This window comes from Chlamydotis macqueenii, chromosome 14, assembly GCF_036417535.1.
Source record: "Chlamydotis macqueenii isolate bChlMac1 chromosome 14, bChlMac1.mat, whole genome shotgun sequence".
In the NCBI taxonomy this organism is placed as follows: domain Eukaryota; kingdom Metazoa; phylum Chordata; class Aves; order Otidiformes; family Otididae; genus Chlamydotis; species Chlamydotis macqueenii.
This window is the reverse complement of record NC_141569.1, coordinates 4,940,901-4,965,103: the sequence shown is the minus strand read 5'-3', so window position 1 is coordinate 4,965,103 and position 24,203 is coordinate 4,940,901. Positions and strand designations below refer to the sequence as shown.

Below are 24,203 nucleotides of genomic sequence, written 5' to 3'. Positions count from 1 at the left end.
GGCACTGCACTCCCCTGGGCACAAAGGGCTTGGCTTTAAGGAGACAACTCCAAAAGGCTGAAGTGATTTAATGAAAGGTGGGACAGTATGCAAGCGTTGAAAATAGGCACAGCTCCTTCCCTCAGCAAGAGAGCCACATTCATGGTTGCATCACCCTCCTTGGATTATGAGAGGAACAATTTCTTATCACGTAAACATCTGGAACTCCTTCATTTTTCTCTGTCCAACCACAACAGCTTCATGGTGACATTGGAAATTCAAGGAAACATCTGAGTCCCGGAGTGTTTCTTCACTTGAGTCTCCATACCTTCAGTCTGTGAACTGTCAGGTGCTTCTCAACACCTTCCAGGGTTCAGTACTTTGCAGAATTAGACCCAGAAGCAAGTTTAAAATGGTGCTTCTGCCAAGTTAAATTTCTGCCCTGAAGAGAGTGATTATTCACTGTGTCAATTTACCTGTCAGAAGTATGTGCTTGTGAAGAGCCCCTTCCACAGAAGGGGCTTCTAAAACAAAAGTACTTCCATCTGCTCATGAAACAGCACCGAGCTGTGCAGAGTGCTGATCTGCGCTGGACTGCTTCCTTGTGCTTGCCATAAGTAAGCTATTCATCTGCTGTTTCTGATGGAGACGTGGTTATTGAGCCTTTGAACTGTGAATGCTTTACACTCATGCTCCCTTTGCATGCAACTCCACGCTATGCTTTAAACTTGCACTTTAAAGGGGTGTTTCAGAGTGTAATATTAAAGTCAGCTATTTGGGAAATTTAAAACTGTTCACATTGGTGTGCGTAACGGTCTTCAGGGAGTTAGGTTTCAATACCAGGTCCAATGCTGCTGCGAGCGTATCCCCAAAACGTGAACCTCCCGCTCACAGGTAGCTCTGCTCTGGATAAGTGCCTCAGAGGTAAGCCATACCCATTAACGGGGGTTTTTGTATTTTAATCTGTAGGGTCACAGCTGAAAGCGTGACCTGCAATATTGACACCTTATCTGCTCCAGCACAAAGAGCTCATTTGGAGAGTGAGCAACACCAGAACAAGCAGTGGAAATCACGAGTTGCCACGGATGCTGACTCACAACTGTCAATAGTTTCATGTGGGAGCGCAGCACCTCCAAAAATAGTCAGGTGTGGTTTTACAAGATGAAATGTGAAATATGCATTAGCTGTAAAGCTTCTGCCCCCCATCAGCATTTGTTCAAGCTTACTTGTGGTTAAGACACGGGTCTCCAATTTCCTGGTCACACAGGGGGCCCGTCCAGCCTGGGTGACATTCACAAATCACGCTTGTTTTCTCCAGGGACCGGCAAATACCGTGCTTGCAGATGTTACAGGATTTGCAGCCAGGAAGGACTCCTAGTGACTGCTGTGGTAAATCCTTGAAATCCTGCAGCTCGTTATTGATGCGGACATCGTGAATACATCCATGAAAACCATTTGGTGTCTTATCTGCACCCTGGCGCAGTGAAGATAATCCAGTAGAGGTCGGGATACCTTCAGATAAGAACAAAAAGGGAAGGTTTACTCACAATGACAGTACATAAATTAAAATTGCTAACATTTCTTTTGTCACAGCCCCTTATAATCTTTAAAGAATTAATTTGTATAGGACCTTTGTAAGGTAGTACAGTCTCATTGTCCTCATTCTGGAAACAAAAAGAAAGAAAAATAAAATCGCTTGCCCAAGCTTACATAAGATGTGTATAACAAAAAAAAAAAAAAAAAACAAAAAAACGAAAAAGCCAATTTTTTTTTTTGGCTGATGGCCATGTGTTCTTGTCCTTAGTCCTGTCTATACTTTAATAGCAATTATCCTTCTGCAAAGTTTAAGAATGTCTTTACTTGCCAGTAGGTAGCTACCACCTCTGGGATACAGCAAGATAAGTTAGGCGTTACGAGTTCCCAGCATTAAGACAGGGAGCGGTAAGAGTGCACCCCATGGGAACTAGCTCAGGAGAACTCTAGAGACAGGGAACAGCAGTTCAGGAGGCCAGGTCAAGTCTTGGTGGCAAGCACGCTCCATCTTGCTCAAGTGCCTGCCTCCATCTTGCTCAAGTGCTTGGAGGAGTTCACACACTCAGATGGCGAGCAGATTCTTGTGGATGTTCTGTTCCGCTCTCCTCACTGACACTGCTTGAGCTGTGTAGCTGCATTAGCACAGGCAAGTGCTTCCATTTTCAACCGCGTAAGGCCTCTGAGCTTGCTGTCCGTAAGTAGCTCCACTGTTAAGGATGGTCTTAAAACAAAACCAGCATTTTTGTTTAACTGTGCATTAGGAAGAAAGTTGGTGGACCAGGTGATGTTGTTGGAGAGATGGACAAATTGTGTGCCCATGAAGGCTCAGGTCTGCCTCAAAGCTTAGTGTAGGTTAGGAACAACTGCTCTGGGCTAATTTAATCAATTACTTTAACTAAGCAGTCTGAAGTGGAAGGGCAGCTGGCATCCATGGGAATGCTACATGCAGAGAGGTGGCACATGCACAACAGGAGGGTTTAGAAAGAAGAATTTTAATAGGCAATAAAAAAAGTCTCCACTGAGCCCATGGCTTCTGGTATCCAATAGTCCTTCACTTCCGGTCTCAGATTCCTGTGAATGCGTTTTTGCAGGTAGCTTTTGAGAATTAGTATTGATCCACAATGCTCATCCGTTAACAAAAATTTTTCCATATGATTACTTCCAAAGTTCCCTGTGTATAAATTGCTGTGGGGTTCGTATCTTTTCTGCTGTGCTAGAGGGAGAAATTGCGATGGCCTCACCAGCAGATTATCTTTGATGCACAATTCTCTTTAATAGCCTGTGACATTCTTAATAGGAGGCAATTATAAAAGTTCAGCTCCATACAAAGCAAGATTAGCCAGTTTTCTGATTTACAAGGGCAATATTCAGGGTACTTTTAGAAAAGTGTTATTACAAGGAATTATTTACAGAAGGCTTGACCAGCACCAAGTGAAGTTGGTAAGAGTTTCTACTGTTGGCTTCAATGACCTCATTAGAAAAAGCCCAAAGACTTTCTGAGTCTATTATTGTTCTGCTGACTTTAGTATTTAGAACAGGCTGACTGAAAATTCAAGAACTCTGTGTCACCAAAAGGGAGAGATTTCCACACTCACTCTACAATTGAGCTGAGGTAGGGGGGCTCTGGCAAAGACAAATCAATCAGGCAGAGCACAGCTTCATATCATGTCTCTCATATCCAGACACCTAATCAGCGGGATACTGATTATTCTGGGCATCTGTTCCCCACCCCACTTGGCCTCTCCTACCCCTAAAATTCAGTACGGAATGGGAAAAAACTTCTTAACTGAAGTCTGGTAAATTCTAATATCTTTAATACTGAAGCTCTGGCTTCAGTTTCCAATGGTGAATCTATTAGCCAAGAAGTTCTTAATCACCTTGTGTGTTAATATGGTTTGGAGGTTTGAATATTATTTTTTTCCCCCAAATTTTTAGATATCTGTAAAATTTCCAGCAGAAATACCTGTCATTTATTGTATATTTAAACCTACTGACTATTGATTTGCTTTGTTTTCCATGACTGTTTGGGATACTTCCATTGTATTCCTCAACTACGACATCTTGGTGCCAGCCAGTTCCGAAAGCTTTAGAAATGACAAACTGATTGCTCTTGCCGTGACCGTGTAACACAGAAACTGCCTGTGCTGAGCTTAACTGCCCTGGTCTGGCGTGCGAGCTTGTGCCAGCCGTGTGGTGGGGTGCTAGTGGACTATGGAGGATGAAGCAGGAGAGGGGTGGTTTCCAGGCCCTCTGCTCAGGGAAGCGACCTCTGGCAGTGGGAAAGTCAAACTGCTAGTTTTCCTCCCAAAAAGAGTTCCTCTCTATAGGATGGAAGATAATTTGATTCTGAGAAGACTTGTTAAAACATCAAAGTCCAGAGCAACTCACTGTACCTCCAATGTAGAGGGGTGTGTTGAGGCTGACGGAAGACTGTTTCTGGAGTTTTCCTAGGCTCTTGGGAGTCCCCTTGTCCACCACCAGGTTCAGAGTTTGATTCAGCATCACGAGTTCCACACTGTGAAACTGCCCATCATTTACTGTTTCCACACTGAAAGCAAAAGAAAAAAAGATAACTAGAAGAGGATGTTAACAATGAACTGCCTCTGCTTCTTTGACATCTTGTCTCCTGGTATTGCACACTGCAGGCACAGCTCCCATTCCACGCTCCTCTACGGTCACCGTGGTTCTCAACGTTTCCTGTAGCGTGAGCCTCCCAGGCTCACGCTCCTAGGCAGTAAACACTGCTGATGCCTGCGCAGGCAGTACCGACACGTACACAGCACCTGAGGACAGCTCATCAGGACAGCAGCTATTGCAGTCGTGTTTCCCAGGGCAGAAAAGCAAGGGTGTGGCTACATGATGTACTGGCTTTGGTGGCAAAATTATTTAAAATCCCCTGTTCTACGCTCTCAGCCACAGCTTGCTGCCCCCCGTCTCACTGCTTGGTGCCCATGTTGCAAGCCAGATCCCCAAAATGATTTATTTTTGTATGGTTAGTTTAAACTGAAATTATTTCACAGGGGCAGGGAGGGACTCCGGTTTGGGGCAAGAGACAGCAGGGGCCTCTGAGACCACCATTTCCTCACAGCAGAAGTATCTTGTAACTACATGCTGAGGCACAAGGACAGGCTGAGTTACTTAAAGCCAGAGAGGAATTCAGGAGGTTTTGGCTTATAAGTGACCAGGATACCGCGTTCAATGCATTACACACCTACCTGAACACAAGGAAAACCGACAAATTGCTACTCCTCTTTGAGAAGCATTTAGGTGTAGATTCACGCTTGAGAATAAGACAGCACGAATTTTGGGAGGGATGGGGACAGGTCGCCATCTGGGCAGACAAGATATTAAAGGCACCGTGTATTTATTGCTCAGGTGTTTTGAACACTGATTTTTCAAATGCATGAAGCCTGCAGCGAGCTAGACAACTCAACAGCTCTTTGCTAGTCTGCACCACATACAGTCTTCACCTTCAGTTCAGTCTGCCAGAAATTAAAAGATGCAGTGGTACAATTCAATCTGCATCACACTATCATTTTTTATTTTCAGGGCAGCTTCAGCTCTCAAGCCTTTATGCCTCAGGCACTCCTAAAAGCAAGAAGGGGCAAGGGTGGGATTACCTGCTCTCGAGCAAAGAGGGTGTCAAATTAGGTCGGTAGTTATAGATGTGATGGGACTTCTCCACTGCTGTAGATTTAATTAAATGGCCCAGCCTCTGCTCCACATGCATGCAAACACCAGCGCGTAATGAGAATCTAATAGCAGCAGCGGTTACAGCTGAAATTAGACTGCGGGCTATGTAAAACTGCCCACACGCACAGCGTTGCCAACACATCTTAAGCTCGGCCATGAGCACTGATTTCCAAATTCCTCCCAGCAGGCTCGTTAGCTGGGTGGTGGTTCTGTTGCATACGGATAAGGACAGAAAGCACCAACTGTGAGATTTGGGCATCCCGAGATACTGCTCAGCCAACAATCTGGATTCGGGATTGCTGCACAAGTGGTAAATACCACACTAAAATGTAAAAGGTTCTTTTTAAGAATGTGTTTCTGTTCATTCAAATGGCCCATTAGCTCTGCATCCGCTCTCAGCAAGTTACAAAGTCGTAGGTCAGACTCCTTGTAGGTGTTTTGTAAAGCTGCAGTGCAGATGTGGCTGAGCTACTGACCCAGCTTTTCTTTACATCAGCGGAGAGGAACAGGCACGCTTAAGAAGTGACTCACCTCTAAGGATGAATCACCTGTTAGATGTGTCCACCTCTCAACCTAGATGACACGCTGCCCATCTTTAGCACCCTGTCCTGCATAACTGATGTGCAAGGCCATTGTAGCATGAAAACAGGACCTCAGCTTCAGAAACAAACGACATGACTCGGAAATTACCAGAATTCAGTTGTTCCGGGAAGAAGTTTCTTTTTTGTAGTGTTTTACAGTCCGCTTGACGTAACTAATTATACATGAGCAATGTCAGGCAGAAAGTCAGCACTGCAGGCATTTCTGAGGACGTGCTTACGCAGAGTGCAGCGCTGTGTCAGAACTGAGCTAACGTGCCTCTACAGTACCGCTGTTCCCACAGGCTTTGGGATAAATCACGAACACGTCTGCCTTTAAAAGCTTACAAAAGATGACACAGGTTATACGATAACAGCAGCATTCGAGCACCTTTACTGCGTAAACATCAGCTAAGTCAGTTCTGCCACAGAACAGCTCCCGGGAAAGCTCTGCTGGCTGAACCGCTCGTCCTTGACCTGCAGGAAAGCGGCTGGGCTGCAGCTGCTGCCCATCCTCAGGATGGCGAGAGCATCCTGGGAAGACAGGTCTCTAGCACCTGGAGCTGATGGTCCTGTTTGAAGTTTATTTAAGAAAAACAATAAAGGCTTGACGTTGTACAAAAATCCAGATCCAGCTGATCCAGTGGACAGTCTGGCTCACAATGCAGTTCCATCAGGGCCACTGCGAGGGCAGGGAGTTGCGTGGGCCGGGATAAGAGGCTGAGGACCAACGCCAGACTCATTGCCAAAGGTGATGTAGTGTGCGCACCTCAGAAAAACAAGCCCATCGTCACTGTACGCGAGTCTACCGGGGCCCACCGCTCTAGCAGACTGCTTTATGGATTGACAACTCAAATAAGTTTGAAAACAGCTGGTCCAAACTTTCTGTTTAGATATTCTTGAATTCTGCTAAGTATCTGCCACGTTACAAGAAACAGCTGTGTTACAGCAATGTGCCGACTGGGTGATCCCTACGTACTGCCTGCATATCTAACTGTTGTGTCGCAATGCTTAATTCATGTGGGTGAAGCACTTAGACTTCCAGCTGAAAGGCGCGAGATAAATGGAAATGCATATTTGTAATTGTTAGTCTACGCAGAAGTGCCAATGAAAGGAAGAAGTATAGCCAAAACCCCTCGGCTCTGACAGCTGAGCACTGAGGAGGTGGGATGGATGGCTGTACGACAGCGAACCCTTCCCTGGTGGGATCAATATCTGAAGCTAACGCACAAAACTGCATCGTTATCTGAAGGAGGCCAAGCTATAACCATTTGTCAGAGGACAACATTATCACGTCTGGCAGGGCTGGCTCTTCCCTGGGCCAGGATTTCACAGGCATTAATCACCCACTCCTCCACAGCGTGTGCTTTTTCCACATTATGCCTCGACTAACAGGCAAACAAAAGTCTGCGTGTCCTGGCGATGGAAGCAGCCACCTCATGTGGTGCTCAGGCCTCTCAGCGTACCCAGGGCTGGTATTTTTCCTGGGAAGGGGGTGACACGTCCCTGCCTGTAGGTACAAGTGGATGAATATTCCTCAGTTCTGACACTTTAACTCTGAATTAAAATAATCTGTGCCTGGACTTTGACCAACAAAGTAACTTACAGCCATCACCCAAGAATGCAGTTTTGTAAAGTCAAAACAGGCAAAGCACTCATTTGCTTTTTGAGAAAATGCAAACATATGATGGAAAAGCTGAACACGGACAGCCAAGATGGCAGAAAATCCCCAGCCAGGAGGTACCGGTGTTAAAGCACTTGCTGCTGCTGACAAAGATGTTAAGGTGCTTTTGGATTTAGAGAGAGACGGAGACAGCATTGGGGTAGAAACCAGCGACGAGAGAAACGCTACGCAAACTCTTCTGAGAGCTTCTTCTGTAGCCGGGCCTTTAGGAGCCTCGGCATTCGGCTGAGACAGCTGGAGACAGTGGCTTGGCTGGAGATGAAGGGAAGGAACCACAGACGCCGAACAGCACGTCGCAACGCGGCTCGCAGCACAAACTTGCTGTGCTCCGCTGTTTTTCTGGGGGCCTCTTCCTGACCCAGCTCTCTGCAAGGGTTTTATTAAAATCTTAATCGAATTTTATCGGGGGGTCAGGTGCTCTCACAGAGCTCCTCCTTCCGGGGCGCCCGGCAAGTACCTGCTGGGAGCCGGTACCGGGGGCCGCCAGCCTCCACCCGGCCGGGCCGGGAGCGAGGAGCGGGGCCGCGGCCGGGCTTGCGCGGCGGCGGGCGGGCACCAGAGGGCGGCGGAGCGCCGCGGACAGGGCCGCGCCGGGCGGGAGGGGACGGCTCGGCGGGGCCGGGGCCTGGGGCCGGGCCGGGGCCTGGGGCCGGGCCGGGGGCTGCGGGCTCCCGCACCGCCCGGCCGGGCGCCCCCTCACCCGGGAGCTGCTGTGAGCGGGCACGGCCGGTTTGCGTTGGCTCGCTGCTGGGAATTTATTTACTGAAACAGATCTCGCCATGTCGCACACTTGATGGCTGACGTGATGTTACCCAAGTCTTTCCTTTTTGCAAGAGTTTTCATGCTTTAAGGTCAAATCACAATAACATGTCTGAGCAAAGCCAGGGAGAGGGGAAAGGCGCTGAAGAAAGAAGCCAAAGGGCTGCTAGAACTGAGCCAACAGCTCTTCTCGGGGGCACTAACAAACCAAGTCCCTGCTCTTGAGATTTTTCCAATTTCTATTAAAAATGACAGCCACAAATTTTTAGCCAGCTTCCAACTGCAGTGTTCTGGCCCACCACCATGGGATATTAAAGAGTTTACAATATAGTCTTGTTGAAAAATGGGAGGAATTATGTTTGAAGTGTAAACATTTGAAGTGTAAGCAAAGATTTTCAGGAATTTAATAATTAAACTTACTAAAAAGTAAGCAGTAAAAGGAACCAAAAGGCCAGTTTTGCATGAAAGACTCTTCAGGAGCCAGGAACCGCTTCTCGTACCGCAGTAAGCAGCCGCTGCGGGCCCATCTCCTCAGACATCTTGCAGACTGTACTCACCGTTGCTCCAGGGCCTTCACCTGCGTCTGGTTACAGGCTTGATGCTGAGAAACCATTTCCATCCCCTTCCAAGCGTAATCGCTGCTGCTGCCTTAAAGCACCTGTCTCTTGAGGGAAAGGAAGGGATGCACAGCCAAATGCCGAGGGCTGGCAGGGGGATTTCTCCAGATCAGCAGTGCAGGGAACAGACCCCGGCTGGAGCTGGCTGTCCCAGCTGCTGAGGTGGGGTAGCTGCTGTCCCGCGGTGCCCTGCTTCCCCAGCAAAGGGGACACACTGCTCCCCAACCAGCAGCACTCCTCACCTTTCTCTTCTCCATTACACTCATCTTTTTGTAGCCCACGTTACATGTCTTGCACAATCCATTACGTTGCTTTCATCAAGGTTACCCTCACTGAGAGCTGGCCATGGCATCTGATCAGATTTGGAAAAAAAAAAAAAAAAAAAAAAAAGAGGAAAATACCGGGCATGTGAGGAGAGCCCAGCTTCCAAAGCTGATGAGAAGGCCCTGGGTCCAGCCCTTCTGTTTGCCCTGTGCCTAGGTGGGAAGCTCGGAGCTGCCCTCACAGGGACGGGAGGCCACTAGAGAGGGTTCTATAAAAGAGTCATTAAAATTTCCTATCACAGGGAGCTGGCCTCGTCTGGCAGAGCAATTCCAGCAAGATGAGCCAATGGACCCACTGCACGGGGCACTGCACACCGGCCATGGACGTGGCCTCTGCTGAGAGCTCAGACTCCAGAACACAAAGAAACTAAGGGAAAGCGATGTGTATTAAACGTAAAACCCCAGGGAATGTATGAAAGAACTGATTCCCACTCTTATTTTTTATCTATTTCTCTTCTCCCTTCTATATTTTCTTTCCCCTGCACTCCAGCCCCAAGCACACAGATGTTATAAACACTGACTCCCCTTGCTCTAATACCCATGAGAGATTTAGAGCTGAGCCCCTGTAAACATGCCAGTGAACAGAAATGCATTAAAGGATTAAAGCATTCAATCTGAACTCGCAGAATTTGGGCTTAGAGGTTAGTTTTTTCACCGATATGTAATGTACCTTCAGTGTAGACAGCAGGGAACAGCAAGGCAGAGAAGTAAAAACCAAAAATAGCTTTAAGTATCACAGCAAACCATGTCACTGTGGAAATGTATAGCCATCAATTATGCAAATGAGGACATCAATTCATTAGCTACAGTCTCCAGATTTTCCTGACCTCTGTCTTAATGGGGACATGCCTCATTTGATGCACAGAACAAAGCAAACACAAGGACGGGAAGTGACTGGGGAATGAAGGCTGTGGGGCGCACTGAACTTCAATAATCTTTGAAAACATTCAAAGTAGAAGGGAATAATCAGAAATAGGCGTCCAGAAGGGCTTAAGGAGCTTACAGCACATAGGAAGAGCGGGCATCAGAGAAGAGGTACTAAAATCAAGCAGCACAAGGTGAGAGGTGCAGGGAGCCGCACTGAGATGTTAGCAACTTGGGAGCTGCAAAACCCCTTCTGCGCCAGGCTGACTTCAGGTATCAGTGGGGATGGTTTTTCACATTTCCAAGCCACAGTTACCTCCTGCCCTTTGTTCCAGTTATAATCAGTCCTTGGCCTAAAATAGATTTAAACTTCTCCATGGCAACAAAGGCAAAATCATAATTGGAACAGTGTTTGTGCTACCTCTACAATAACAGATCACTTCAAGCACTATCATCTTCAGAAGCCAAAGAAAAAACACATGTTGAGAAAAAAGTATAAAAAATGCTAATGAAACACAAGACTAGAAAAATAAGAAGTGAAAAAGATTAAAGCACTCAAGTTCACTTTCAGCTTAAAATATACTCTTTCGTTATGTTCAATCCTGTTTTACATGACTTGAGCATTAGGTCTCCCAGGCTGAGAGCACTCGACATACAGATTTTTTTTCTTGATACTTCCATTTTCATTTGCTTGGTTTTATACCTTTTCTCCTACTTACAACTCTGTAGACCACCCAAATAAACCATCTTTCTTTTCCTGGTGTTTACAGCCCTTAAACAGTGGCAGCTGATTACCATATCTCCCTTAATGACCGTTTGGCCAGGCTGTGCCTATCTGATTTCCAGCCATAGCTCAATTCCTGCAGCACCCCTGCCAACAGTGAAAGTTATTGTATTACAGACCTTCTAAGGGAAAAGCAGGGACCTGTTTATACCCTTGCAACATGCAGTTAACACGATCCTGACCCCTTTCCCTAGATTATTCATAAAGGGCTCAGATTCAGGGCCAGGGTAAGCACTCCTTGTCTGCAGTGCGTTCTCACAGTGTCCCTGACATGGGCAAGAGGTCTGACACCTCCGTCCTACCCCACTGCTGGGCAGCCGACGCTGTGCTCCTCTCTGCGGTATCGCCGTGTCTCCGCAGAGCTGAGTACTTCATTCTTCTAACTGAGAATTTGTTAAATGCAAGTGTGATGGCAGCAAAAATAGCTTGAATAAACTCTTTAGGTCCAAGGCCTTTCCTGAATGACAGATCACAGTGTTACTGCCTTCCCATCTTACTCCATCAGAAGGAGCTGCACATCACGGCACGCAGCGTACTGCAGTGCAACGAGCTGTTGCGTCCCGGTGCCTTTACCGTGACATGCATCATATAAAGTAACAAACCCAGTAAATACAGAGTGTAAAGACAATCACGTATAGATTCTGCAGTGCTATTGGGACTCATTAAATCAGTTACCCTGGAAAAAACGACACTGCAAACAGCACAGAGGAAGGCAGGCCCTGGCACAGCACCAAGGCAGCACTGTCCGGTGCAGTGGTGTGGCACACGCCAGGACGTGCAGCCGCACAGCCCCAGTGCCTCCCCGGGCCTGGGAACGGCACAGCGTGCTTGGGTTCACGTGTTAGTACCGGTATTGAACACCAATGAAAGCAGCTCTGCCCTTCGACTGCATATCACATCTCGGGTTCTGATGAGGAACTCCATCGAGAGTCATCACAGAGTCATTTCATCGGGGGGAATTCTTCACACCATCTATCCCCTTTTCAGCTCTGGAAAACATGCAGGTATCTACCACTTAGCAGCAGGGACCAGGGCCACTACAGAATTCAATTAAAAGGGCTTCCAGTCAGAATGGCAGACAGAGAATGATGGGTTGTATCTGAAATTGGAGGCTAAGCTCCAAGAAAAAAATGCTATGTCTCTTTAGAAACCTGGTGCATGGTCAGGAAATGAAATTTTTTCCACCTCATCTGTGGCAACATACCTAAAGTTTTATGCCTCTCCTTCCACAAAAACAAACAAATTCCATTGCTATTTGACAACAGAGTAGCAGCTGCCATACCCACCTTTTCCAGCAGCACTGGCGCAAGCTGGCAAATGCAGAGCTGTGGATCACATTTCTGTACTGGAAAAAGCACTGAACTGTGCACAGAACCCAGCCACAGCTCCGTGATCACCGTCAGTGCCAGTTCCGCACGCACGTCTAACAGAGACTCTATCAACTGAATCCGGAGCCCAGTGCTTGGTATAAACAGGATATAAATCCATCACACGTGGTGCACATCTAAACTTTGTGTTAGTCATCATGTTTACAAGAAATTTGCAGGCAGAAAAAAACCCCATGTTATATTAGCTTGCTACATTTTGTTGCACGGCAAAACATCTCACAATTCAAGACACGAGCAAGCCATTAGTGCATAGGAGGTCTGTAAAGTCATTTTGACTCTGATCTGGTTTATCCCATCGTTGCCTATTACAAGACCACTTCAGCCTTCCTCTGATGGAATCAGTACTAACCAACTCTGGCAACATACCACTGGGCTAACAACCTGTGGTGTAGCAGGAAAACGTCTTTTAAGATACCTTTAAGATACCTAGCTACTCACTGGAAACGGAGTTCCAGTTTCCAGCATGCAGCAACCAAACGGACTGCTCAGAAGGTGGGCCAACATCGGCGCTAATTTACAGTGGTTCTGGAGCTGCCGGGAGCACTCTCACGGTTTCCCTGACGCTCTCGCTAGAAGAAACAGTGAGGCCATGTTATGGACAGGCTGATGGCTAAATCAGGTTATCTGCAGGGGTGGAAGAAATAGTTCCCATTTCACAATTACTTCTGGTTTGGCTGGGCAGTTTTAAGGCTTAAACTGAACTGGGTACAACTCAACCTTCATTTATAATGTGGGTTTCTGTGTTAGCAGCAGCAATTTTCTTTAGATGATAGAGCCATATTATTTTTAGTCATACTCAAGTCACTGTAGAGAATAACTTTTGGCCTCACCATTCATTTTTACATAAACCCAGGACTACTTCAAACATGAAAACCAGCAAGTACCTGCAAGGCGCTGAACTACTTCTAGAGCTCAGCAGGCTTCCCAGAGCAAACAGCTTCCTGCTTGATGCTCTTGAATGCAAAGCAAAATGTTGTAACTGTGAAGGATTTGCTTTCCATCTCTAGGCGTAATCCTCTGAAGCGCCCAGTGCAGTCAGGAGAGAGAGGAGCTGCACAAGGCCAGCATGCTGCGAAGTCAGACTCTAACCAGAGGCTGAACTCAGGAGATGTTAACACACTGATTCATTTTGGGGGTCTCCCCCTCCGCTTTTGTTTAGTTATGAACTATCCCTGTCTCATCGCCTCTCATTTCTTCTTGGGATTAATACCAGCGTCTTGCTGAGTTCATTACATTTTTATTATTATTCTGTGTTGAAAGAAATCAGCATTATAATGTTATTGCACTAAACTTATATGTATATGCGTGCACTGCACCCCTCTGTTCTGCATCGCTCTTCCTAAAAGGCTGCTCATCAACAAAGCAACCGGCGGTGATGGACACAGCACATCTGCTCCGGCTTCTCTCCTGTCCCTTCAGCTGGGAGAGAGCTGCCGGCAGATACAGGCAGAGCTGCGCAGGGGACGGGTAGGCAGTGACAAGGCACAGACCAGCGTATGGATGGCTGGTTTAGAAAACATCAAATCAATTTGCCTAACAAAACACACAAACTACTGACAGTTTCCTTATATGTTGTCTGTGCATGACAGCCAGCACAGTCTGCTTAAAAAGTAATTTTGGAGGACTGTCTTCTGCCACCTGCTTGAAGTAGATTTGGGTCTGCAGCAGTATTCTGATTTTTTTAAAAAACACTCATGAAGGTGACAGCGATGGTGTAGTGGCCATGCTCCTAATCAAAAGGGCAAGTGGCTTTAGGTGACCTGTTCCTACCTTCCCATACCTGGTACTCAGACACGTCAACGCCAACTTGCTTTGTGAAAGGTTTTGCCTCCTCCTGACAAAACATCTCGCTCTGAAACACCCTACACACGTGTAAGGTTAGTATCAGAATGATACTGAAGAGATTTACAAAGAAAAAATATTAACTCAGCTTAACAAGATTTTGCCTGCTAAGTCCTCAGGCAGCCTGAAGGACAAAACTTTACCCTTCTGAAGCTTTATGTCAGCAGAAGAAAGATTCTGAATTTCATGAAAGCAAATATTTGATTCTGAATCTAATGATAAAAGTTACATGATATTTTAAAGTCTTGGCCTTACATTTTCACTGCCCTACCACAAATAAAACCAAGAAAAACTAAGGAAATGGGATGTTTGTAGTTTGACAAGAACTCATGTACTTGTCTTTTTTGTCCCATTCAAATACACCAAAGGTGTTTATAAAGGCAAAAAAAAAAATTTATCTGTCCTTTGCCTTGGCTCATGCAAGATGTATAAGTACATTTGAATTTTACAGCTTTCACTGTGCAGGTCAGATATTAATACGTGCTTCTTGCATTATAGTTGATGCAAAATCCCTAAGGAGTACTTGAAAAAAATAAGTGTGTGATAGAGACAATAAAATGGCTTGCAAATATGCAGAATTGTTAGGAGCTAAGTGACGTCTCATTGAAATCTCTGAAAACCAGTCTATTAGAGACCGTCCAGAAGTATCGAACAGGAATCCCACCGGGGACCAGCGCAGCACAAGCTGCAGACTGTGCAGGTATTAGAAAGAAAAGGACCAGTCATGCAGTAAGCTCTGCAAAGAGACTTTTGGTAAAAACTGGGTTTGACAAGCTCTAATAAGGATGCTAAGAATAATTAATGCTTTCACTCCTCCAGCACAGTCCTTCCTAGAAGGCAATGAATTAACAGTGAAGCCTTCCAGGCTTTTTTGCAGATAAGCAATTGCAGCTAAAGAGGGGCAATTACACTGAAATCCCACCTCCCACAGCTTGGGAAGGTGTGGAAGTTCCTCCATCACCAAAGCAACTGTTCAACCTCAGCAACAGAAGCATGGAGAAGTCTATGAAATCTGAGTAGAGGACCGAAATCCTCGAGTACTACAAACTTCAGTTCTTGGAGTGGCGTGGCCAGGGACCTGTTGTTGGATGAGTGCCGGTGGCCACACAGGCTGCTCCCTGGGCTCCAGCCGCCACGGAGGCTGAGTGACGTGGAACGGCACGGGCGGTTTGCACATGCTGCCGGGGTGAGAGCCTTGTGCTGCTCCACAGCCTGCAGGGAGAAGGAACCCCACCCTCCAAGGACCTGCGGCACATTCGTGCATGTCTGCAATTTTTGTGCACAGAGAAACAGATTTAATTTGTCATCCCACAGTTAGCATATATGAGGCAGATACAAAAAGAATTTAAGCTCCCTTATTTCAGGCCTTTTGCTTCAACCACAACATCCACCTATGCTATGTGAGAATTAGCCAGCCCAGGAAAACAATCTGTAAGAAATATTTTTCATGATGTAGCATTTTTGAAACCAGATTATGCAAGGATACTTTTAAAAGGAATTATAATGTAATTTGGGTGTAGGCTCTGCAGAAGGACAAATGCAATTAATTCTTATGTTTTCCTAACTGCCTCCTTTTTCACTGCCGTCAGGAAGCCTGCATGAAAACATGATTTTACACCAATGATGTCTGCATCTTGCTCTTCACCAGATATGACAGTCTGCATGCAACACGGCAGCTCTGGAGGAAATTACATTAGTAGTTTGTGTCAAAGTTCTGTTTTCCATTTCTATTAGGAAGGATTAATTTAGTATCCAAATCAATATGACTGTGTAGTAGCATAAGACCCATCAGAAAAAAATTACAAGTAAGGTCTTATCTCTGGTTCAAGGAACAGATGTCGGAAAAAAGACTGAAAATAGGAAGCTCTCCCTAGAGAGCAGAGTTAAACAGATAACTGTCAATGGCTGAATGCTGAACCTACAGAATTACATCTTCTTCGTTCATTCAAACCTTTAACAATTGGAGCATGGTGGTAAATAAAAGCAGCACATTCCTCATCAGTTGGTATCTTTAAACTAAGGTAGGGTATCTGTGTAAAAGATTCACTTTATTTCAAGACCTCGCTGTTGGCTCAGTACTGAGTACTGCCACGGCACTGAAGAGTGACTCTCACCAGTGCAGAAACCAGGAGGTCAACAGAGCACTCAGGCTTCTGTTCTCATCTGTGCATCTGTAGAACAATTAAATAGAAGAAAAGGAACAACAAATAGAAATCCTACTTCAAAAATGGATCTTTTACAAGATGTTTCCCATGATGTTCAGGAAAGGGTTATTCTGCAGCTTACAAGTGAGCAGTTCCACTAACAGACCAGTCAGCTTTTCTTTTAAAAGGGTGAGTTCAATCATTGCATATTCATGCGTTAACTTGTATTTCTTTCTAACATGATGATAAATAACAATGTACTTTAGGTAGTCTTTTCCATTGGACATTTGCTGACCTTTATCTGAGCAGACTGAAAGAGAAGTCCAATGTCAACTTTAACCTTTCTATCCAAACACACCATAGAAATGAATACACGTACAGCAAACCTGAACGTACAGCGAGTTAATCTCGGCCTTTTCCAGGCTAACTTTGTACTGCAGTTCTGCTCAAAGGAGCAACTAAGATACAGGAACAGGTCCACTCCAAGAGCCAGAGACAACCTGCCCTCACAGGGCAAATAAAATGAATTGCTTTTCCCCAGCTTGCTTGCAATGTACTATTATGCAACATCCCTGCCCTCAGTCTCCTGGAATGGTTTTGCAAAGTGATGCCAGCTGCAGAACACGCTGCAGCATTAAGTTCAGAGCACACACCCCGTGTCTGGTACAAACCTTCACCCTGGCTGCGTGCTGAGGGGCTGGGGGAGAGTTTTGCAATGTAATACCTTGCGTACTTCATCCTTCCAGCGCCCTTCTGCTGAACGCTACCAAAAACTGCCACCAAGTGTGCCTTACCTTGCTGCTGGCTTCCAAACCTGACAACAGCTTTTATCTTATCCCTGCAGGACAGTACCTTTATTCGCCAATTACTTTGCTAATTTTACAATTCTTAAGTACTATTAATAAATCTTATCATGGAGACTCTGATGAAGAATTACAGATACCACGGCTTGCCAATGCGTTCCCGCATCCCATCATGGGAGTACCTGAAACAGCCAGCAAAACGTCTCAGTTACAACACAGGACCGGGTCAGTTAGAGATTTCCTGCAGCTGTAGCTGGCACAGTTCCCACCAGGCAGGATTTTAAGGCCTCTTCCTCTTTTGGCAAAGTCTTCTGAGGAGAAACAAGAGCCAAAGCACTGCTCATCTCTTCTGAGAAGTGGACCCCTTTGGAGGATAGCAGTGCCTGATACTGCTATTGAAAATTAATCTAATAGTCTTTCCGCAGAGCTTCTCAAAAGCAAACAGTCCATTTCTGCTGAGACTGAGATTTAAGTGAGGCATCTAAACAAGACAGAAAGGAGTAGGCCATGGAGAAGGCAAACTGTTTACCAATGGTGAGGCTGAGATTTGAATGTTTCAGGTTCTCCTGGTAACCTTATTTTTAATGAAAAACGAAAAATTGTAGACATTGCAGAAAAGAGTTCCCCAAATTCTTAAGCTTTAGGTAAAGTTCATCACACTGAGTCAGCTATTCATTTAATCAAAACACAAGTTAGGAGACAACACAGTCAAAAGTACAGATGAATGCATGGGAGCCAGTACCAGGTATAAAAGGACTTTCATTTCCCTGAAGAAAGCCTCTAAAACACCCAGAAGGTATTAGCAACACCACGCAGAAATCATGGCCAATGCCTGACCAATGGAAGTGACTGACCAAGCCACTAAAGGAAATGTGGGATCTTCCATCTTTGGTGTTTTCCTCTCCAAACTCAGCACCAAGCTGGAAGTCATGTCTTAGTCAAACAGAGCTTCCGCCTCAGCTAAAAGTCAAACAGGGCATACAGGGAGGTCAGACCACATCCACTCGTGCCTTCTGCTCTTAAATCCTATAACTCTAAGGAGAGAAACAAGTTTCCTCCCCCTTCCTCAGCCCTTTAGGAAAACAAGTCTTTTAATCTATTTAGAGGCCCTTTTTGACATTCTTCAGTTGCAGTTTTTCTCAATCAACCGAATCTTTTCCCATCAAGCTCCATGCTAATCCCATTTTGCTCCACTCCTTAAACTAATAAAAGATTAGAGTGACATTTCAGAAAGAGCATCGTATTAAGCAGCTTCTTCCCCATCTCAACAGATCACACGGTACAAAATGTGGAGAACAGGCCATTAATCTTATGGTAATGAGGTGTCAGTCTGAATGGAGACCTCCTCCTTGATCAATATGAAGGGTGCAGGAATAATGAGGATGCTGCCGCTCGCCATCTCTGGCAACTTTGCCAGAAGGCAGCAGATCCATAAAGCGTTGTTGTGATGGTGGCAACAGCTCTTGTCACCACACCGCTCTGCCCTTGACAACGGAGAACGAGCATCCACACTGATCCGTCACCCCCTGCGCTGCCCACACATAATGAGCTTTTCCCTGGGTTCTAATTAGCAGCGTAAAACTGTTTAACAACTTCAGCTTTGCTCTAACATGGAATCAATTAGGATTAGCAGCCACACACAGAGAAATTTGTCACACCTATCCAGCTGGTGAAAATCACTAACAACTTGTTTCATTCCTACAGTGGACAAGCCTTTGCTCCTCCTGGGGACACCTCTGTATTGGTATTGTCCACTTTGCTTTTATACAGAAAGTGCTTTCTCACTTTCTTAAACAAGTCACTGTTCCCCGTAAAGAAAGCTCTGCACCGCTGCCATGCTTCTGGAAGACCCAAGTTTTATCAAGCGCTGAGAAGACCTTCCAGAAAAAGTACAAGGCACGTCCTGGCTCGCGATACTTCACAGCATCCTTTCACTGGCTCTAACTGGATGCTCTCCCTTGAGGAGCGAGGTGGGCTGAGAAATCCAGCTCTTCTGCGTACACAGTCCCATGAAACTGCACCGAACCCAAAAGGGCTCCATGTGGTAACAACTGCTTGTTTGCACAGAACAAACTGGAGCAACAGGGCTTAAATCAGAAGGGAGGTAACAGGGCTGCTAAAGGAACAGTGGAAGATGTGAACAGCTCATCTCTCTTTCCTAGGGAAACAACCATGCATGGGTTTCACGTTTACATTTGCTTTTTTTTCTTCTGACTAATTAATAAAAACTGTGGTTTTGGTATCCCCAAAAATCAGGTGTCTGAGGTCAAACTGCCCTACAATTTACCTTTGTAATTTGTGCTTTTTCACGGTTTGTGTAGTGACTACTGACATAGGTAAGAGTTTTGAAAATACTCATCCTGTAGAGGAATTCAGCCCTTCTCCTCCTACTTGACACAGCCTAATCCTGCAGTTGCACAGTCACTGTTCTGTCTTGGTACAGTAAATTGATGCTAAATATCAACATCAAAGAAACTGATTATTTGGAACTATTTCAAGGACAACGTTTACCAGAAACTAAACCTTTATGGTAGATGAGAAAACACAACATTTTCCTGCAATCACAGTAGGACACGATATCACTGGTATTGCCTATAAATGCCAGTTTTTAACTATGCAGCCTCTAGCTAAGCCTTTATTCTGATTTTCCTATTTAATTAAATACAGAAAAGAGATCAGTGAAGTAAAATAAAAGGTTCTTCTCCTATGTACATTTCTTAGAAAAATCCTACCTCCTCATCTTTTTTGGAAATCAACTGTCTTGGCAAAGCTTGGCTGTTTACCTGTACACTGTGGTAGGTGGGGAATTCAGCGTGTCGTAGATGAGCCTCACGTGTCCCTGGTACAGCTCCAGAGCCAAAGGGTCATTGTCTCCTTTGTACAGTAAGATGCCATTGTCCTTGTCCGTTGCTACCTGTGAAACATCAATAACTAGGTAAGGTTGCTTGAGAATGATTAAAAAAGAAATAAACCTATATTAAAATCATACCAAAATCATTAAATATGATTTAATAAATCATACATAGAAGCAACAACGAGAGCAAGAGCATGAGAGACAAAAAGCTCTTGGTGACACTGAGCGGGCTCATACACAACTGGTCAGCCTCCACTGAGGGATGGCACTCCCATTGAAAATGAGAACCAGTTTTCAGGAGGTGAAAGCTGCGATTTATTTGATCCCTGTCAACAGACTGTCGCTGTATTTTTGGAGACGGATGAGTTTATTTCTCAGCTACTACCCCAGCTTGAAGTGAAAGCTTAGAAAATAAACTCTAGCAGTAGGAGTGCGTCAAAATCACAAGCAAACAAATTTCAGTGCTGATCTGTTGACAAACTTTCTGGGAACACAAAGAAGAAAAGAAGGACCTGTCCCCACAACTAGCACAACTGTGAGTTATTCGCTCAATCCCAGTTATTAGCAAGTCACGCAGAGTTCAAATGGGACGTTCAGAGAGTCAGGAAGAACAGAGTAGCCCTCATCCCTCTAGCTTTGATGTACACCAAGGGAAAAAAAATAATCTTGAACACTGAATCAAAAAACAAGGACTCTGCTTTTCCAGACCCCAGCTCTCAAATATCCCTATAGCACAAGGTGGGGGGGTGGGGATGGAGACAAAATGGGATTTTTTGATACAACCTGCCTGTTATTTTCACAGGACATATTTCTTGAGATTTCTTGCTTAGTTTTTATAATGGCTGTTAAATGCCAAAACTAAACAGTAAATTTAAAAATCTGTTTGCATTTCATAGATAAATAATATCCTTTGGCCCATAATTTTTTTTTTCCTCAGCACTTTTAGATAAAGTTTCTTCTGTCTGTTCTTAATAATGAATGTTGTACTCTAATTTTAATTCGCTAGTGATTAATTACTGGATGCAAGAACAATATTCAGCCTGGGAAACAAGAAGTGAGAACATCACCTGCATGTGTTTTCTGTAATAATCAGTTTTATTCTCCAAGCTGTGGCTGACATAACGTCTTTTGTACCCTTAAGATGACAATGTCCAGATTTTCAGCTTTAAAGTTGACTTATAGCCTTTGAGGAGCCATATTTTAGAGTGCTCCTATTTTAGAATCTCTTTTGTGAGGGAATTTTGAAGAAAAACCGAAGTTTCAAATATACATGATCAGCTTCATTTTCATATGAACTGTGTACTTAAGCTATTAAAGAAAAGATAAATATTAATTATGTTTTTCTTTTTCATTAGAATAAAATTTGCAGGAACCACCCCTTAAAAATCTATTCCTAATGTGGAAATTGTCTTTTTTTCCCATGTCTTGACATTGGTATTTTAATTACAACCAAACTCCATCAAGTAAGTCTAGAATATGATTTCCAACTGTGGAATACAGTCTTTTCAAACTGAGAAAATAAATGCAATAAAATAAACATACAGGGATGATTTTTCTTCTCTCATCTTTTGAAATGTTATGCTTCATTTGCAGGTGAATCTAGCATAGAAATAGTCCAGATTAACCATCAGTGGCCTAAGAAAGAGATGTGTCATGTCATACGTGTGCTCTGCACATCTCTTTATTAGAAAATGTATAAAGCTAGAAATTATTCCCTCAATTAGGATAATAGGGAAAAAAAAGAGTTTAATGCCTACTAGATTGTGAATGCAAATAACTTCCAAATCACTTAAATATCATATTGGACTAACCATCCACAATACCTTTCACCCACATGACAAAGATGACAGTAGTAGCACGGCACCTTTGGTATCTATTTTCCAATGCCTTCTGAACCTTAGACCTCAAACCAAATTTAGGCGTAACAACAAGGCTGTAATGAGTGAGGAGACTCTGGAGGCAGGGTATGTGTCCACAAAGGTACAGTGGTGCCTTAGTTGCTCCTTAATGTTTCAATAATTTTAGAGCAGACACCTGGCTCACAAGTTGTCTCTAACTTTGTCAGCATCTTGGCCAACAGACCCTGTTCCTTCAGAATAAAAAAATACATACACGTATATGTATTATTGCTTAGAAGAGCACTGGGCCGGCAACTGGTGTCCTGTGTGACGTACCTGGAGGGAGATGTTTGCCTGAGGGCGAATTTTGGCTGATGGCAGCTCCACATAGGAATCCTTCCCAACAAAGTTGACTGTGATGAGCTTCTCGCACTTCTGCCCAGCAAAGCCAGCGAGGCAGCGGCAGACAGGCTCATGGTGCACAACGATGCACTGGGCTCCATTCTGGCACTCGTAGTTATCACACGGGCTCGTCTGGAGCAGAACCATTGGCGGAGGGGTTTCACAGAACAGCCCACTGCAGAAGGTAAAGGAAAGAAGAAGCGAGCTCAGTTATCATCATGTTTTTAAGGAAGGAAACCCTTCCAGATGCTGATGTTATACTACTGTGGTATAGCAACCCTGAGATTCAGCTACCATGGGCCCACTGTACTGTGTGAAACACTACAGTATTTCAGCTGCACAGAAATTCCCATGCTTCGTCTGAACGAGCCACTTCAAATACTGAAAGCAATCTGTATTGCACTTTGCACTGGTTATTTAGCTCTGCAAGGTACAGCAGTCTGCCTAAAGTAGCTTTTATGCCACACTGTGCCGTGCTGACATTCCCAGCAAAAACTGAGAGCCACTTAACCCCAAACCTGACATTTCCCCACCTCCTCTCCCTGCCGTCCAGAAACACGCACCACTCCTCAGCCAAAAGTCCCCATCCTAGGCTTTGTGACTTGAGTCTGCCTCTGTTTTTGGTAAGCAAGTGGTAAGCAAGGGGAAAATCCTCTATTTTTCATGGGTCTTACAGCCTCCTGACTTGCTTTACTGTATATCAGAAAGTGTATCGTCAACAGATGGGCAATTGCTAAAAAGTCTCAGAAGCAATACATTGATACCACGCTATGTGATGGGCACCGTCCCTGAACTGGTTGTTTCTAACAGCATCAGGATCATCAACTTTATTTTAGCTCAGCTTGTGGCAATGTCACAGATCAGAAAAATGTGAAGCAAAGGAAGCTCTCCCGGAGTCAGGGGTAGCTGGAAATCAAATGCCAGATCTGAGTACTTGTGAACTCTAATCATGTTCAGATCTGGAGGAAGGTGCTGTGGTTCCACATGCAGGAACCTCTGACCTTGGGCTTGGGCTTGGGCCACATCTCCCAGGAGCAGCGATGGCTCAGTCCCCAGGCTGCCTCCCTGGATTCGGCATGGCTGCACGCTTCCCGGGTTATCTGCTGGAACGGCTGAGCTACGCTGAAATACTGACAACAGCAGAGACGGAGCGGGGAAGAGGGAGAAAGTGCAAAAAGCTGCACTCATCTTTCACAGTGATGTCATGTGTCAGACTAAACTGCACAAAGTAAATGAAAAATCTCTGCCCAATACACCCACTGTGCAATCAATGGGTACTGCAAAGGGACCCAGGCTGGCTGGCCGCGCGTGGCATGCCCCTGCACCTATACGCCAAATTTCTCGCTAAAACCACTGCCCAAACCCAGGAAACACTTCTTGTACTGATGATAGAACATAAACTCTTGGTACCACGTTCTGTCACTGCTTGAAAATGTGTAAACAGTAAAATGATGAAAAATTGGTAGCTGGGGAGCAGGGAGCGCGCGTCAGGCTGTGCTGCGGAGAACACATGGGGACAGCCACGGTGAGGGCCATGGGCTCGGGCTCCCGCGCCAGCTTTGTTACACAGCATTTGTCAGCACAGGGGCAGAGGGCTTCCCAGGAGGGGACTGGGGCAGCCCCATTCACGCAGTGAATAACCCATCAGCCCCGTCCTGGAACAGTGAGATCCCACTAGGAATTTCCTGCCGTTCAGGGAGCACTTGGTGGAATAGTGTTCTTATAAAAACAAAGCAAAAAATGCCAAAACTCTCACTCGTCCCCAGTAAAGCAGGTGAGACTTGGAAGCTCAGTGAATTTCTAGGCAACCTTCCTAAGCACAATTAGAATAGAAACCCAAGCCATCACCCTGTGGTAAGCAGTACCAACACACAATGTGCAAGAACAGCAAATAAAACAGCCACAACGTACTCCAGAGCAATCTTGCTCAGCCACAGAGACCAGAACCTGCTGCCTCTGTAACAGAAGGAAATGGAGATGGCTGCTTTCCTTTCCACATTTTCTGCTGTGAAACTTTGCACAGAGTACCATGGCTCTGTCTTTAGCACTGTGTGGAGTGAGAGCCCAAATCCCTGCCCTGTTCTCCCAACACACACCACTCTCTGGTTTGCCTCTGGG

At 45.2% G+C, this 24,203-nt stretch overlaps 1 protein-coding gene across 1 annotated transcript in view; it reads right to left on the bottom strand.

Annotated features, from left to right (window-relative positions):
* The window catches only part of SLIT3 (slit guidance ligand 3), a 502,049-nt gene that overhangs the window by 4,416 nt on the left and 473,430 nt on the right, over window positions 1-24,203 (bottom strand). The window contains exons 32-35 of the mRNA XM_086758841.1: window positions 22,020-22,260; window positions 19,775-19,905; window positions 3,906-4,060; window positions 1,206-1,491 (exon numbers count right to left, since the gene is read on the bottom strand). Coding sequence (XP_086614967.1) covers window positions 1,206-1,491; window positions 3,906-4,060; window positions 19,775-19,905; window positions 22,020-22,260 — 813 coding nt within the window. The remainder of the gene's footprint in view (window positions 1-1,205; window positions 1,492-3,905; window positions 4,061-19,774; window positions 19,906-22,019; window positions 22,261-24,203) is intronic.